General features: G+C 40.8%; 1 protein-coding gene and 1 long non-coding RNA gene across 4 annotated transcripts in view; one reads left to right on the top strand and one right to left on the bottom strand.

Annotated features, from left to right (window-relative positions):
* The window catches only part of HAAO (3-hydroxyanthranilate 3,4-dioxygenase), a 152,813-nt gene that overhangs the window by 21,538 nt on the left and 117,936 nt on the right, over nucleotides 1–13,339 (top strand). Inside the window, exon 1 of one of the 2 annotated variants that reach the window (XM_067565056.1) lies at nucleotides 8,624–8,825. The exons of the other annotated variant lie outside the window; for it this stretch is intronic. Within the exon in view, the coding sequence (XP_067421157.1) occupies nucleotides 8,728–8,825 (98 nt within the window). The 5' untranslated portion in view covers nucleotides 8,624–8,727. Of the gene's footprint in view, nucleotides 1–8,623; nucleotides 8,826–13,339 lie in introns of those variants that run through there. 2 annotated transcript variants of the gene reach the window in all.
* The window catches only part of LOC137164290 (uncharacterized), an 84,674-nt gene that overhangs the window by 63,991 nt on the left and 7,344 nt on the right, over nucleotides 1–13,339 (bottom strand). The window contains exon 2 of one of the 2 annotated variants that reach the window (XR_010922987.1): nucleotides 6,615–6,724. The exons of the other annotated variant lie outside the window; for it this stretch is intronic. This is a non-coding gene — a long non-coding RNA (uncharacterized lncRNA). The remainder of the gene's footprint in view (nucleotides 1–6,614; nucleotides 6,725–13,339) is intronic. 2 annotated transcript variants of the gene reach the window in all.

Raw genomic sequence — 13,339 nt, 5'->3', positions numbered from 1 at the left:
AGTGATCTTGAGTTAAGACATTGGGTAGGACCCTGAAGACGTCAGTTCAGTTCCTGGCTCTGCAACAGACTTCTCTACTGTTACCCAAGTCAGTTGGTCTCTGAGGATTATCCCCATCTGTCAAATGGAGTCCTCTTCCTTTTTCCTCATACTGTTTGGGGTGTCTATTTGACTTGTAAGCTCTTTGGAACAGTGAGTTGGTCTCTGAACCATGCACAATGGGATTTTGGTCAGGGCCTTTTGGTGCTATAATACATGACACAATAAAATTGCTCTTTCTGGGCAGAGTAAGATTCTAATCCCTGTTTTGACAGCACCCAAGATTCTCAAGTGGCATTTGGTGGTATGTTTGTGTATATACAGCATGCACACGTGGCTTATTCTGGCATGAGATTTTGAGGGGAAGTCACAGGACTGTCATAGTGAAAGACTCAGGGTGATATTTTCATTCCTGCACCAACCACTTTATGATGCTCTAATAAAGTCATATAGTGTAAAGGGATCTTAAAAAGCTGGGTCCAACCAGGAGAAGATTCTAAGCACAGAAACTGGAGAAAGATAGCCATAAGAGTGCCTTGGCAGAGCCTTTTCAAACCTGAACAGATAGGGTATTTGGGACAGGACTACAAAACAGTAGTCCAGAGATTCCAGGCAGTACTGCAGCCCATAGAGCATCTTGGGGAGCCTGCCATAACTTAGGTCTCCAAGCTGTTTACGTTACTCTGGAGGCCTCTTCCGTCCCTAAAACAGCCACAGAGGCATCTTAGAGTCACTATAGCCCACCCTCCTCCTGGGCTTGGAGTTAAACTTGGTCTTCTAGAAGCTTATTTTAATAGACCCTAAGGCACAGTGTAAGAGTCTTTTTTTAACATCCCAAGCTCAGAAAAAGTATTCCCCACAAAAAAGTGTAACAGAACACCATTCTAGACAGCTGGCAACCACCATATTAACCGTTGCATTCTGTAGCATGGACAGGGTTGTCCATTCCACCTATCCCCAATCTGACAACAATGATTAAGGTTCTTCAGATGCTAGCCTTCATTTCCATTTCATTGCCACACTCTTTACCCTATGAATTCTGAAATTAGCAGTGGCACCACCACCCCTAGTGAAACATGGTATATATGTATATCTGGTCTTTTGCTAGTGGAATGGCACTTTGAATGCTAGGGAATAATCAGATATGTTACTGGACTGTAGCAGTTTGGCAAATAGCTGAGAAATGACTGGGCAGCAGAAAAGCAAGCACTAAGTCTCCTCCCTCCCCCCCCCCCCAGTGCTTAGAGAGGTGCTGGGACTCCAGCATTTTTTTTTTTTTTTTTTTTTTAAAACCAAACACATTCCTAACTGATGCAGCAAGTCTACCAATTAAGCACTGTCCCGTCCCTTCCCCCCCCCCCCCCCCCACACCACTAGAGAGAGATACAAAAAAAAATTTTTTTCGTATTCAAGGTACACATTTAGTACCTTATGTTTTTATTGTACTTCATAACTTTGCTTGATAGGGAGTAGGAGGTGAAATAAAGTCTCAAGTTGTGAATGCTCCAGAGCATTTTCAGTGTCCAAAGGTTCTGTGAAACTACCAGCCATACCCACGGTTTCCAGTAGTGATAAGCAACTCTCTCTAAAAGCCTGCCAATAAACATTTTCATGCTTAAAAAGGAGTCTTATGGGAGGGAGGGGTCAAGCAATAGTTTCTTTAGACCCAGCAGATGGTCTAAAGTCCTTTTAAAGTACAAAAATCCTGGACTATATCTGACTGTCTGGTTTTGCAAAGCCAAATAATTCACTAATGGCTTTCAGAAAATTACAGTTTAGTCCTTCGAAAACCAAAGTACTGAAGCTACCTGGTTCCAGAAAGAAAGAGTTTAAGGAAGACTTTGGGGGAAAAAATTTGAATAGGCTCATCCTTCTAAAATCCTACTCAAGGTACAAAAAGCTGCTCCATAGCAAAACTAGGGGGCATCCAGATTGCCTTTAAGCCATGCCATGTTGTAGCTGTGCTGGTCCTAGGATTAGACACAAAAGGCAGAGGAGTCAATATTTTATTCAACCAGCTTCTATTGCTGACAAAGACAAGCTTTCATCAGAAGTCAGTCCAATAAAAAGGTATCAGCTCACCCACCTTGTCTTTAATTTACATATTCCAACAGTTAAATTGGAAGCATTTAATTCCTAGTGTCCTGAATACAAAGTAATGGCAGGATCTAGCAAGACAGTGATCAAGCTCATTAACTTTGAAGTAAGTGATTTTTATTAGGAACTCTAAAAAGGAAATTTGTTTCATCATCTGTTCTGCTGATGAGTCACCTAGCCAGTGTGAATACTCCTTTCCCAATAGAGTCAGAGTAGTGTGCGCTCAGCATTGCCTAGTATCAGACCTTTAGAGACTGGCCAGCATTTTTAAAAATTTGAGGGCTTGAAGCAGAGCATATAGCCTGACTTTCAGAGGTGCTAAGCACCCACAGTGCCCAGTGGTGCTCAGTAGCTCAAACCAAAAACAGTAAGAAATGAAGCCACTTCAAAATTGGCTGCCCAAAGTCAAACGATTGAAGTGTTTTGCCAGTAACCAGAGACCCTTTCTGTATACAATCATGCACAGTTTTGTTATAGAAATAACAGCATTTGGATGTGAATTAGTACAAGTACCATCAAGAAAAAAAAAGCATTGAGGATTTCTACAGCTGCACCTGGAATATTTGAGATCAGGATTTGCTCTTCTGGTTTGAAGCGCTTGATATAACTATTGTACTAGGTTTCTAAATGAATAAAGGTCAGAGAATCCCATGTTTTTTATACCCAAAAAAACACTCTTGGGCAGGACCATTCCCAAGCCCACACGCCACTTAAATCCCACCCCGAACAGGGTAGAAGGTGTAAAAAGGTACAGAAAATTCCCAACCAGCTTTACTATGTAGAGAGCTTGGCAGAAAGTCATTTCCAGAAAGACTGAGGCCTAGTGCACACTAAAAAGTTAAGTTGACCCAGCTACATCACTCAGGAGTATTACAAAAAATTCACACCCCTGAGCAATGTAGTTAAGCCAACCTAATCCCTAGTTTAGGCAGCACTTTCTGTTCACGTCTGTTTCAGACTCTGTTCATCTCCCTGAATGGCAGTAGCTAGGTTGATTTCCCCATTGGCATAGGTAAAACCCCTCATCTGTGTAGGTAGTGTTGACAAGCTGCAGACAAGCCAGCACATTTTTTTTTTTGTGGAAAGCTATGGGGTGGATAGTGGGGGAAAAGAGAATCGAGTATTTGTGGTCCAGTTGATCCAGATTAATACATTTCAGTTGGCTGAATCAAGTCAAAATATTTTGGGTCACTGACATTCATCTGTCTGCCTGAGCTGTTAGTGTCTCAGGGGAGTTACCAATTTGCAATTCAGGTGGAAGACCAAACTTGCAAGCCTTTGAACCAAGGAATGCTGCTACATGGCTGATGATCACATGGGCACAGTAGAGTTTGATGGTGCCCCAAGAAAGCCAGTAATGAACCAACTGAATATTCATTTCAACCTTCAACTAGGATGGTGGAAGGAAGTTACATTTTTTGGAGATTTGCTGTGATGATTTTTATGCCCCATTCTCCCCATAGGCCTGGTTCCCTAGTTGGATTGCAGCCCCCCTTGTTTCCTCCCTATGGTGAGATTACTAGGATGCATTATAGGACTCCTTGACCCCAGTGTAGTGTAGGAGATGTCCAGTTAGGGACTCCAGTTCAGAGAAAACAAAGGCTAGAGGTACCCCAACTTCAACTCCAAAGAGATGCCGTAAGAAATCAGGCAGATGGCGTTTAGTATCAAATCAAGAAAAGAGGACATTTAGACATTTCCAAATGGAAGATTCTTGGAATTTTATGTGGAAGATATTTGGCTTTCCATCCCAATTCAAAACTAAAAGGTTGAAAAAATTGGAATTCCCCAGGCAACAGAAGCCGACTTTTATTAGCCCTAGTATATAGGCTTAGCCAGTCCTCTTTGGAGGGCCAGCCCTATCACCCCTTTGCACTTATTGAACTCCATTGTAACTGATTCAAGAGCACTATGTGTCCCCCTTAAATGGGACCTGAATAGAAACATTGGTGTTGTACCCTTTGAGGTATCAAGGAGGCAGTTGAGTTAATTAGCAATGAGAAAGTTTTAGGCAGTCCAGTAAGCTATTTTTCATCTCAATTACCGACACTATACTTGCTTTATGTGTGATCTCATGATGTCCTCCAGTCCTTTGTACAGTCTTCCTGTCCTGCCCAGCCTCTCCTACCTGGAAGTCTCAATGCACAAAGAAGTCACAATGCAAGCTTTTCTCCACCACTTTGTGCTTTTCTGTCTTTTATAGATCCATATAAATGGACCAATAAAGGCACAAATAGCTCATCCCCCTCTCTTCAGGAAACCTCTAGCTCTGTCCAAATCTTAGGGCAAGCACAGATTCAAGTAGTGGGTTGCACACAAACTCCACAATTTATCCATGGAGGGAATTAAGGCAGAAATACTTCTATCAGCCCTGGTTTGGCTACTCCTGCCCCTTTCTCCCCTTCTCCATCATGTCTCCAGTCTCCCACACAATCACTGAGTTTATGCCTGAAGAGCTAGATCAATGCAGCAACTGCTCCATGAGCAGCTCCCCAAATCCTCACATCTGAAAAAAATCTGTGGGTGTGCCACACAGGAAGCTCTGCTGAAGGGAGCAGGATTTCCCCAGAGGTCTTAAAATGGTGCCTCGGGCATTGTGCAGACTCACAGCACTTGGGTGACTGCCCTTTTAGTGATAAACCTGGTGTTCACAGTAGATTCATTCCATGCTTGGACCACATAGGAGATTTTGTTCACAGTACTGCATGTGTCTTTGGGTATTAGTTTCCAATTCTCAGAAAGCTTCATTTAAAGATAAATATGTTAGACTCCACCACCAGCAACTTCATGACTTGACACGCCCATTGAATCCAACTGCTATCAGCACAATAATTTTACTGATGTGACTCCAAGTAACTCCACTGAGTTCAGGGACTCTTCTGGATTTAGAACAGCAAGAGCAGCAGCATAGTTTAGAACAATGTGGTGAGCTATTTCTGATTACTAGATGAACAAAGACCTTTAGAATGGATTGTATTTAAGATTTTTAGGCTCAAACTCAAAAATAGCTCTATGTTCCCTCCTCCCCCACATGCTTTAGTGTTAGATTGTGAAGTCAAGCTGCAAAGGAACCTTTAAGACCTACCACCAAATTATCATTGTGTGTCAGGCCAGAATTTCTCCTATAGTATTTGGCTGTAATATTAGAGTAAAAAACTGACAAACAGCAAGTTCTCCCCTTTGGTTAATATTTAGGTCTCTTCGGTTAAGTTCTGCTATGTAAATCTGGAGTACCTCTATTGAAGTCAGTGGAAGAAAGTGGCTGCTTATCTATAGCAGAAGAGCAAGTGTCCTGAGGCACTTTAAAGACTAACAAATTTGGGCATAAGCTTTTGCAGGCAGAAACCCACAAAATGCTGGTCTCTTGCATTCAGCATCTGACGAGGGGGGGGTTCTGCCCATGAAAGCTCATGCCCAAATAAATTTGTTAGTCTTTAAGGTGCCACAGGACTCTTGCAGTTTTGCTAAAACAGCTACCCCTCTGAGACTGATCTACAGCATGGATCTCTATTGCATATAGAATTCCTGTTCCATGTACAACACTATCTCTACAACAAGTAGATGATGTTTTGTATATTGGAAGATGCCATAAGTAAATATTGCCCAACAGCATCTCTCTAGGTGGTACATACTGCAGGAGTAGGAGGCAAAGGAAATTAGGCAAGAGACTCCTGGGCAAATACCAGCTCATCATAGCTACAGTGTCCACGCAAAGCAAACAGAACCTTATTTTTGAAGGTCTTAAGATAAGCAATTCAGAGTGGCTGTCTTGCATATGTACAGAGTATGGATGAGAAGTTATTGGGCCAAATTCACTGAGACTGTATAATTCCATTGTAGTCACACTATTAAAAACAGATGCTTCATATTAAAATCCACATTACAGCAGCTCTGATATCTTTAAGCGTATCTTAGATATCAATAAGTGCATCTTGCTACACAAGACAGGAACAATGTTTAATGTGCCCTCTTAGAACAAGCAGTCTTTCCCTCACTTTGAGCTCTGCTCACAATGGATGTGTGCTGATTTTACTGCAAAGTGGAAGCATTACATGAGTCCATGCAGGGGATCCGGGACATTAATGTACCAAGCAGCACAGGAAGCCTCAGTACTGATGTGAGCTTTGGGAAGGGGAGTGAAGGTCATAGTGTGGTGATAACTGGCTATATCCCACCTTGGAAGGGACTGTGCAAGAGGAATAAAGGCTACTTTAGCCCCCCTAGGCAGCAGCAGGAGATGCAAAATTACTCTGCTACTGCTATGTGGCTTGAGGGGAAGAATACCTTCCCTTCTGGCTGCTCAAACGGTGAACTGGGACTAGGATGTGGTTTAAGATGCGGTTAAGAAAAGAGGTAGGTTACAGGAGTTCAGTGTGTGCCATTCTATATGGCAGAGAATCATGTCCTCTTGTTCCTTTAGAAAGCAAGAGACCAGCATAACTTGGTACTTTCAGAAAAGTGCTTGAGCATTAACTTACTTCAGCCTCAAGGGCTTTAGAAAGATTCCTCTGTAGGGATGTCCATGTCTAGTTCTCCAAGAAAGTAACCAGCAGCTGCCTCCAGTGAAGAACAGGTTCTGTTCAACTCTCTAGGAAAGGACAAGTACATTCTAGTATTTAGTTCCAGCTGCAGGAATTTCATGAAGGCAGATTATCCATAATCAAATTCTACCATGAGACTAAAGTAACACTGACTTAAGAATGCCATGTGATTTTTTTTTTTTTTTGGGAGTGACCACAGGTGAATTTCACATCCCATCTGACCTACACCTTCAGAAGACATTAATAATTCGGTGGTAGTGTCATTTATTGAGTCAACCACCAGATTTTTGTGGTGAGGTCCTCCCATTTGAGTGCTGACCAACCAGGCCCATCTTTGCTCAGGAGCACTGATGTGATCATCCCCTGACTTGACATTGCTGCATAAATTGATTCTCATTTAGAGAGAGAAGCTGGTGCTATCTTTCAAAAGACTGCTGCAAGCAGGGAGCTAGGTTCTATGGACAAAGCCAGAATTACATTGATTTTAGTTACTCAAGCTGTGTAATTAAAGAGCAAGACTGGGCCCAAAGTGTTCCCTAGAACTTGATTTTGTTTATGGGGTTTACACTTCTCCCTGAAGAACCAGGGAGGTGAGGGGGGGGGAAGAAAGGAAGAGTCCTACCTAAACATTTTTTAAAAAGTCTGCCCTGCAAGACCCTGCAGTAGGGATGTGTTGTGGTTGTCAGTTGCACCACTTTTAACCAATGTAGTTCTGTTGACTTCATTGTACCTCTGAATTACAGCACTGTAAGCAGGCAAATTGGGCTCAATTTTCACATTGATTTTGAGAGTCCATTAAGGAAGACATTTGGCCTGATTCACTATGGCCCTGCCCCCTGCTGTTGTCATTTATGTTAGTGCTGAGTGCCTGTGACACCATCAAATCAGAACATTACTTATGTCACTGCTAAAAATACTGTGCACCCACTCAGTCCTTGGTATATAGGTAGGACTCCGTGTGCAAGATGATTTTAAAAATCGCTATAAATGATACTGTCTGCAAGTTTAGCAGCTACCTTGTTCAGTACAGGCTATTACAAAAGCTATGCTGATATTTTACTTTCTTAATCTAACCTAAAAGCCATTTAGGTCTGAAAGTCTCTTTATGAGCAAACTTGGCCTCAATGCTGAGTTCTTACTGACAATTGTGGTGGGGTTTGTATATGATCTAGGCATCTATCCACTAGCAACTGATCTGACACGAGTAATTCATTTCCTAGGCCACAGAAGTCAGTCATAACTGAAAGCTGTCACCATGTAACTTACACCGGCTAGATAGAAGCCAGTAGCCTGGAAGGGAGAGACCTCTAATCCATTACCAGTCTCCTGAACAGGCCTCGGATATTAGCTGCTACATATATGCAAAGTCAGTTTGAAAACTGACATATAATTGTCTACAGAAGGTATTCCATGTGCCAGTTAGTGTGTTAAAACCCTGAGCAAGAAGTTAGGGTCCTTACTGCACTATATGTTTGGGTATACAGCTGTATGCAGCAGAGCTCCCTTTGATCTTAAGGAATAGCAGCATATGCAAGTTGCCTGAAATGCAGCACATGAGTGCTTGGACAGTTGGAAAGAATGTTCAGAGGACACCACACAGGAGATAACTTACAGCTCTATGCACTTACTTTGAAAAGTCACATCTTTAGAGATTTCTTATAAATATTACAATGAGTATTTCCATCAAAAGGCAGCCTTCCTCTCTGCCTCCAAGGAATTGCTCAGAGTTAAACAAATGCTGAAAGTTAAATTTAGTCCCACTGCTTTTAGCATAATATTTTCTTATTTAGAAGAGTGCGCTATTTTCCATAGGAAAGCCACAAGTCTGGAACAATACATAAGCATCTAAAATATTTTGAAACACGGGTCTTAGAAGAGCTCATATTTTGTTTTCTCCTTTTCAGCAGCCTGCCACCAAGAGAAGAGTAATAAATAAAATAAAAAAAAAAAAAAAAAAAAAAACTAGCCATTGCAAACAGATTTGCCAAATACAAGATGCAATACTGCCATCTACTGGAGTTTTGCTGTTGACAGCTCTGTCTTTGGCCGTATGGTTATTGGCTTCAATTTTGATCTTGCAGAAACTAATTTTAAAGGTGTGCTTGGAATCATGCGTCCTCATGCAAAAACGAACTACAGTCATACACAGTAAGTTCTGACACATGAATGCTTTTAAGTTGTTGTGATGTCAGTGCTGGTTGGGATTTTACATTCATCTTTAGACATGCATTACTAGAATTAATTCTATCAAATGCTCTTGGGAACTAGCAGCCCAAAGCCTCTCTTCTGCCAGGAATATCTGCAAGAGTGGGCCCTAGTGGAGATGGGGGCCAGGATCCTTATTGGTGATGTTTTGCCATAATGGAGTGGGCAGCCACCTTAGAGTGAGCTATGGTTTTGCCACCAAACCCCATGGATTCCCCCAGATGCATAGAGATCAAGAATTGTCTGCAAGAAGGTCCTGTGCTCTGGACACTGCCCCCCTGCCCTGGCACATGCTTTCACTGGGCCCCTCAACAAGTTGTTAAAAGGAAAGAATGCAACCTAAACACAGCACCAGTGACAGGATAACATGATTGTCTTCCTCTTTTCCTAGTTCCCATGTCATTGGTGGAAGGTTTAGCATGTGTGATTATAGACACAGCATTATTCAGAGCCTCAAGTCAATTCATTCCAGGATTAAAACATTCATTTAAGGAAAGTCAAGTCTGACTTAAGTAGCCCTGCTATTCCTGTCCTTGCTCCTTTTCTAGACTGGGCAGAATACTTGTTTTCCTCAAGCCACCTACTCCACCGCATTTAGAATACCATTTTTAGGCAATTGTGTTAGTACAGAGATGGGCTTAAATTTTGTTCCCAATCCCACAAATTCTGGATCTAGATTCCAAGTTTTGACTTGGAATCCCATCTAACTTTAGAGATCAGTGTTCCTGTTATGAAAGTCAGTGATTCATTATAGCTGAGGTTACAGCTTCCTTCTCACTCAGACTCGATGACAAAAAGACATTTTGAATATGAATTGCATTAATATACATTGTTCATCTGTACAAAATTCTCCTCTAAGTCAGTGGTGAATGTTGCCAATAAAGAAATTCCTTGACTATAAAGAAAGCAATGTGCCAGTCCTGTACAGTTCTTTATCTGTAATGGCAGCCAGCCACAATAAGATCAAATTTTGATGCTAATACAAAGAACACAACAGCTTCATAAGAGTTAGGAAGCCTACATATGGTCAAGATACAAGAGCCTACAATAGCATTGGGTCTTGATAAAAAGAGGAGAGTCAGCAACATTACAGGGAGATCTCTCTCCTTGCAGGGTGCATTTGAATAGAAGGGTTTTAAAGCAAGGGAGCCAGCTTTTGATCTAATTTTCCTGCATTAGCTCCATTGAAGTTACTCCCAATTTACACCAATGTAAGTGAGCTCAGGACCTGAGCCAGTTTGCCATATTTGAATTATTGCTTTATCAGATGCAGAGGTGCCAAGCATTGTAGATCTTCTCCAGTGCCTTTCACTTTGCACAGGTGTAAGTGAACAAAGCAAGCACAGGAGTGGTGTAAAATGCTACTGAAAGGGTAACAGTTTACACCCACTTTGGGTAGGTGCAAGTTTCTGAATAAGCCAATGGAGAATCTCATTCCCTTCTATATACTTTACACCAAATTAAGTTGGTAAATGCTGAATGCCATAGAAGCAATTTAAATACAAGCAGCTATACAACCTGTGTGAGAGGCATACAAGGGCAAACATTTTACTATCATGGGGCCAAATGAAATATTAGTTATACCACTGTTAAGCCAGAGTAACCCCTCTTGAGTGATCCTGGGTTCATGTTGCATGATTTACATTAAGGTCTTTTTATCAGAATGTTTCTGTAGTGCTTTATGAACTATGCACCTAATTTTAGGTGTAAAACAAGAGTCAGTTGACGTCTAAAGTAAAGCATGCTTATACCTATGGCATGATTCCTATTAATATACATAAATCACATTTTATCTGTATTTTCAAGACAGCAAGCAAGATTAGCTACCAAGCAAGGTTTTGGTACATACATTAGCCTTTAATTTCCATTGTTTTAGAGAAAAGTCTTATCAAAAGTGTTAAAGAACATTTATTCAGTTAACTGCATGAGATTATACATCAAGCCAACATTTTGTACTAAAATGAAACCTTTATGTAAATACAACTCAATGTTCAATAAGATTGCATAGAAGGAAGCTGAAGTTAATCAATAAAGCAACACATGCAAAATCCATTCCTCTCAGTCAGTCAATAATGCTATTAAGCTATAACTCGATCTTGACTCACTAATCAACTTGATTAGCTCACAGAAGCAGGTTCTTTACTACCATTGCAAAAGGCATTAGGGTACATATACTGGAGTAAGAAACTCTCCATTTTTGTCATTTAGAATCACTGAGGGACTAGATTTGACTATGCAAGAAACAGGTGCAACTTTTACCTGTCACTTACAAGACAAATGTCTTGTGCAAGCTCAGCTGCAGGTACTGATGCTTGAGGCAGTGTAATTAGATGTGGTTATTCTTAAACCATGGAAAGGTTTTAGAGAATGCACTGCCAGCATGTAAACAGAAGACCAAGTTTTCTGCTTTTTGAGTGGGGTCAACTCTATTGACAATGGTATTTTCCCTATTTACATAGCAATAAATTAATGCCATTTAAAATGCTGTTACTAGGCATACAGCAGAATTTATGGCCAACACGCAGCTGAAGAACTGAATGCAACTGTGCTTCCCAACTTGCAGCCTACTGACATTTAAATTTGGAAAAAGAACATCTCAAAGGCAAATGTAACTGATGTGAATGAAGTCAACTAATTACTACAAAGTCTTATGAAACTGAAGCAACAAGTACAAGTCAGATGTTGCTTGTTTTATTTCAGTCTCATCCAAACCACAATGTTATTGGAAAGTCTTGGCCTACATTACTTTCCATATAAACCTTTGAACTATGACTTTCTTGTATTATTCAGCATCTACATATTCAGTATTTTGCAGGCATGCACATGTGCACATTAAATTTAGAGAGGAAACCAAGCAGGTTTTTAAGATATTCCATTGGAAGCCAACATCCTTAGTTTTGAGAAATCAAGGAACAATGACTTTAAGTGTTACAGTATGCAAGGAAACCACATTGTAGGCAAGACCGTATGATGGGATTATAAACCCTGATTGTTTGCCTAAGTAGTAAATCAGCTATTGCAAAGTTACAAAGAGTAGCTGGCAAATATTGTGCACAAGAGATTTGCCATGCCTTCATCTTTCCTTGTGGTGCTCAAAAGAAAAGGCCTGCTGTGGGCTCTACTTTTTTAAAAAAAAAGTATTTGAACACCTTTACTTGGGCCATCTTATCTAAAATTAAGGAGTACATTCCTGCTCAGTGAAGACCCAAGCCAAGTAGGGAGGTTACCATTGTGAGATAATGGTCAGATTCTGCCAAACTTCAATTGTGCTTATTGGTACCTTACTCCCTGAATAATCCTTATTTCTAAAAAAAAAAAAGAGTTACCACACAGCATGAGTAAGGGCATCAGAATGTGCCCTTTTGGAGTAATGCATGCTCCACTTTTCAGTCAAGCACTAGTTCTGGGGTGCCTTAGTTCCCATTTCCCCTCCAGACAAAGACATTTCCTATATTTATCACTTCAGGGTATTTTGAATCAGTAACTAGGTCTCTGCATTAGGAAGCTATGCAACCACTTCTTGCCTTTAGTGTCATCAGCCAAGATCAAACTACTAGGTGACACATTGAAAGCAGAGGGGACTTTTTTTAAAAAAAAAAAAACCAAAAAAAAACCTATATTTTCGCCTGGTCTGATGCATCAGTCTCCTTGCCAATTGTTCAGCTGTATTCTAGAAAAAACACTGGCCTGTATGTATCCCAACCCAGCTGTGGTGATCCCAACCCAGTACAAGATCCCATACTTAGATGCCTGCTAAAGATAGGAGTAATTTGTGCACTGTGTAGTATTGGTTGTCAGGGCACATATGTATTTAAAGGGGCAAACCATGGCTTAGAAATGCAGCTAGATGCCTTGTGAGATTTTTCCAAAAGCACCTAAGCAGAATAGACAAAGTCACTGAGAAAAGTTTCACCCTTTGCCACAAGCCATGTTAATGAGCTCATTCCTGATCCTATTGAAATCAATGGCGCAAAAAAAAAAAAAACCCACCACACAGAACTTGTTCCTATTTAGATCAGACACTTAGGTATTTTAATGTATTTGATTTAAAGGTTATGAAAGGTAGTTACGGTAAATTAAACATAAAAATGGTTATAAAAGTGGTGCAAGAGCCAAGATGTTTCAGGATTGATTAGGCTACACATTAAGGAACAATACAAATTGATGCTAAGTGCTATCAAATCAAGTTCGCTTATCACTCACTGGAGTAGTTTTTAAAATGCGTTTTGCATTGGTGTAGCTCACTACATAACATGCACAATATTTTATGAACCATAGGCCAGGTATTCAGGCACCTAAAGGTACAGCTGGACAGTTATGTAAATTCCATTGGATGCCTAGATGAGGTAGGTACTTCTGAAAATCCCAGACACCCCAATATGCTTGGGGAAAAAATATGGCCACTGGTCTCAATCCTGATATTTCAGAGGTATTGAGCAAGTCCATTTCCATCACCA

This window comes from Emydura macquarii, unplaced genomic scaffold (genome assembly GCF_026122565.2).
Source record: "Emydura macquarii macquarii isolate MOO-44397 ecotype Brisbane River unplaced genomic scaffold, CSIRO-AGI_Emac_v2 contig_2676, whole genome shotgun sequence".
NCBI classification, from domain to species: Eukaryota; Metazoa; Chordata; order Testudines; family Chelidae; genus Emydura; species Emydura macquarii.
This window is presented reverse-complemented; position numbering and strand designations above follow the sequence as displayed.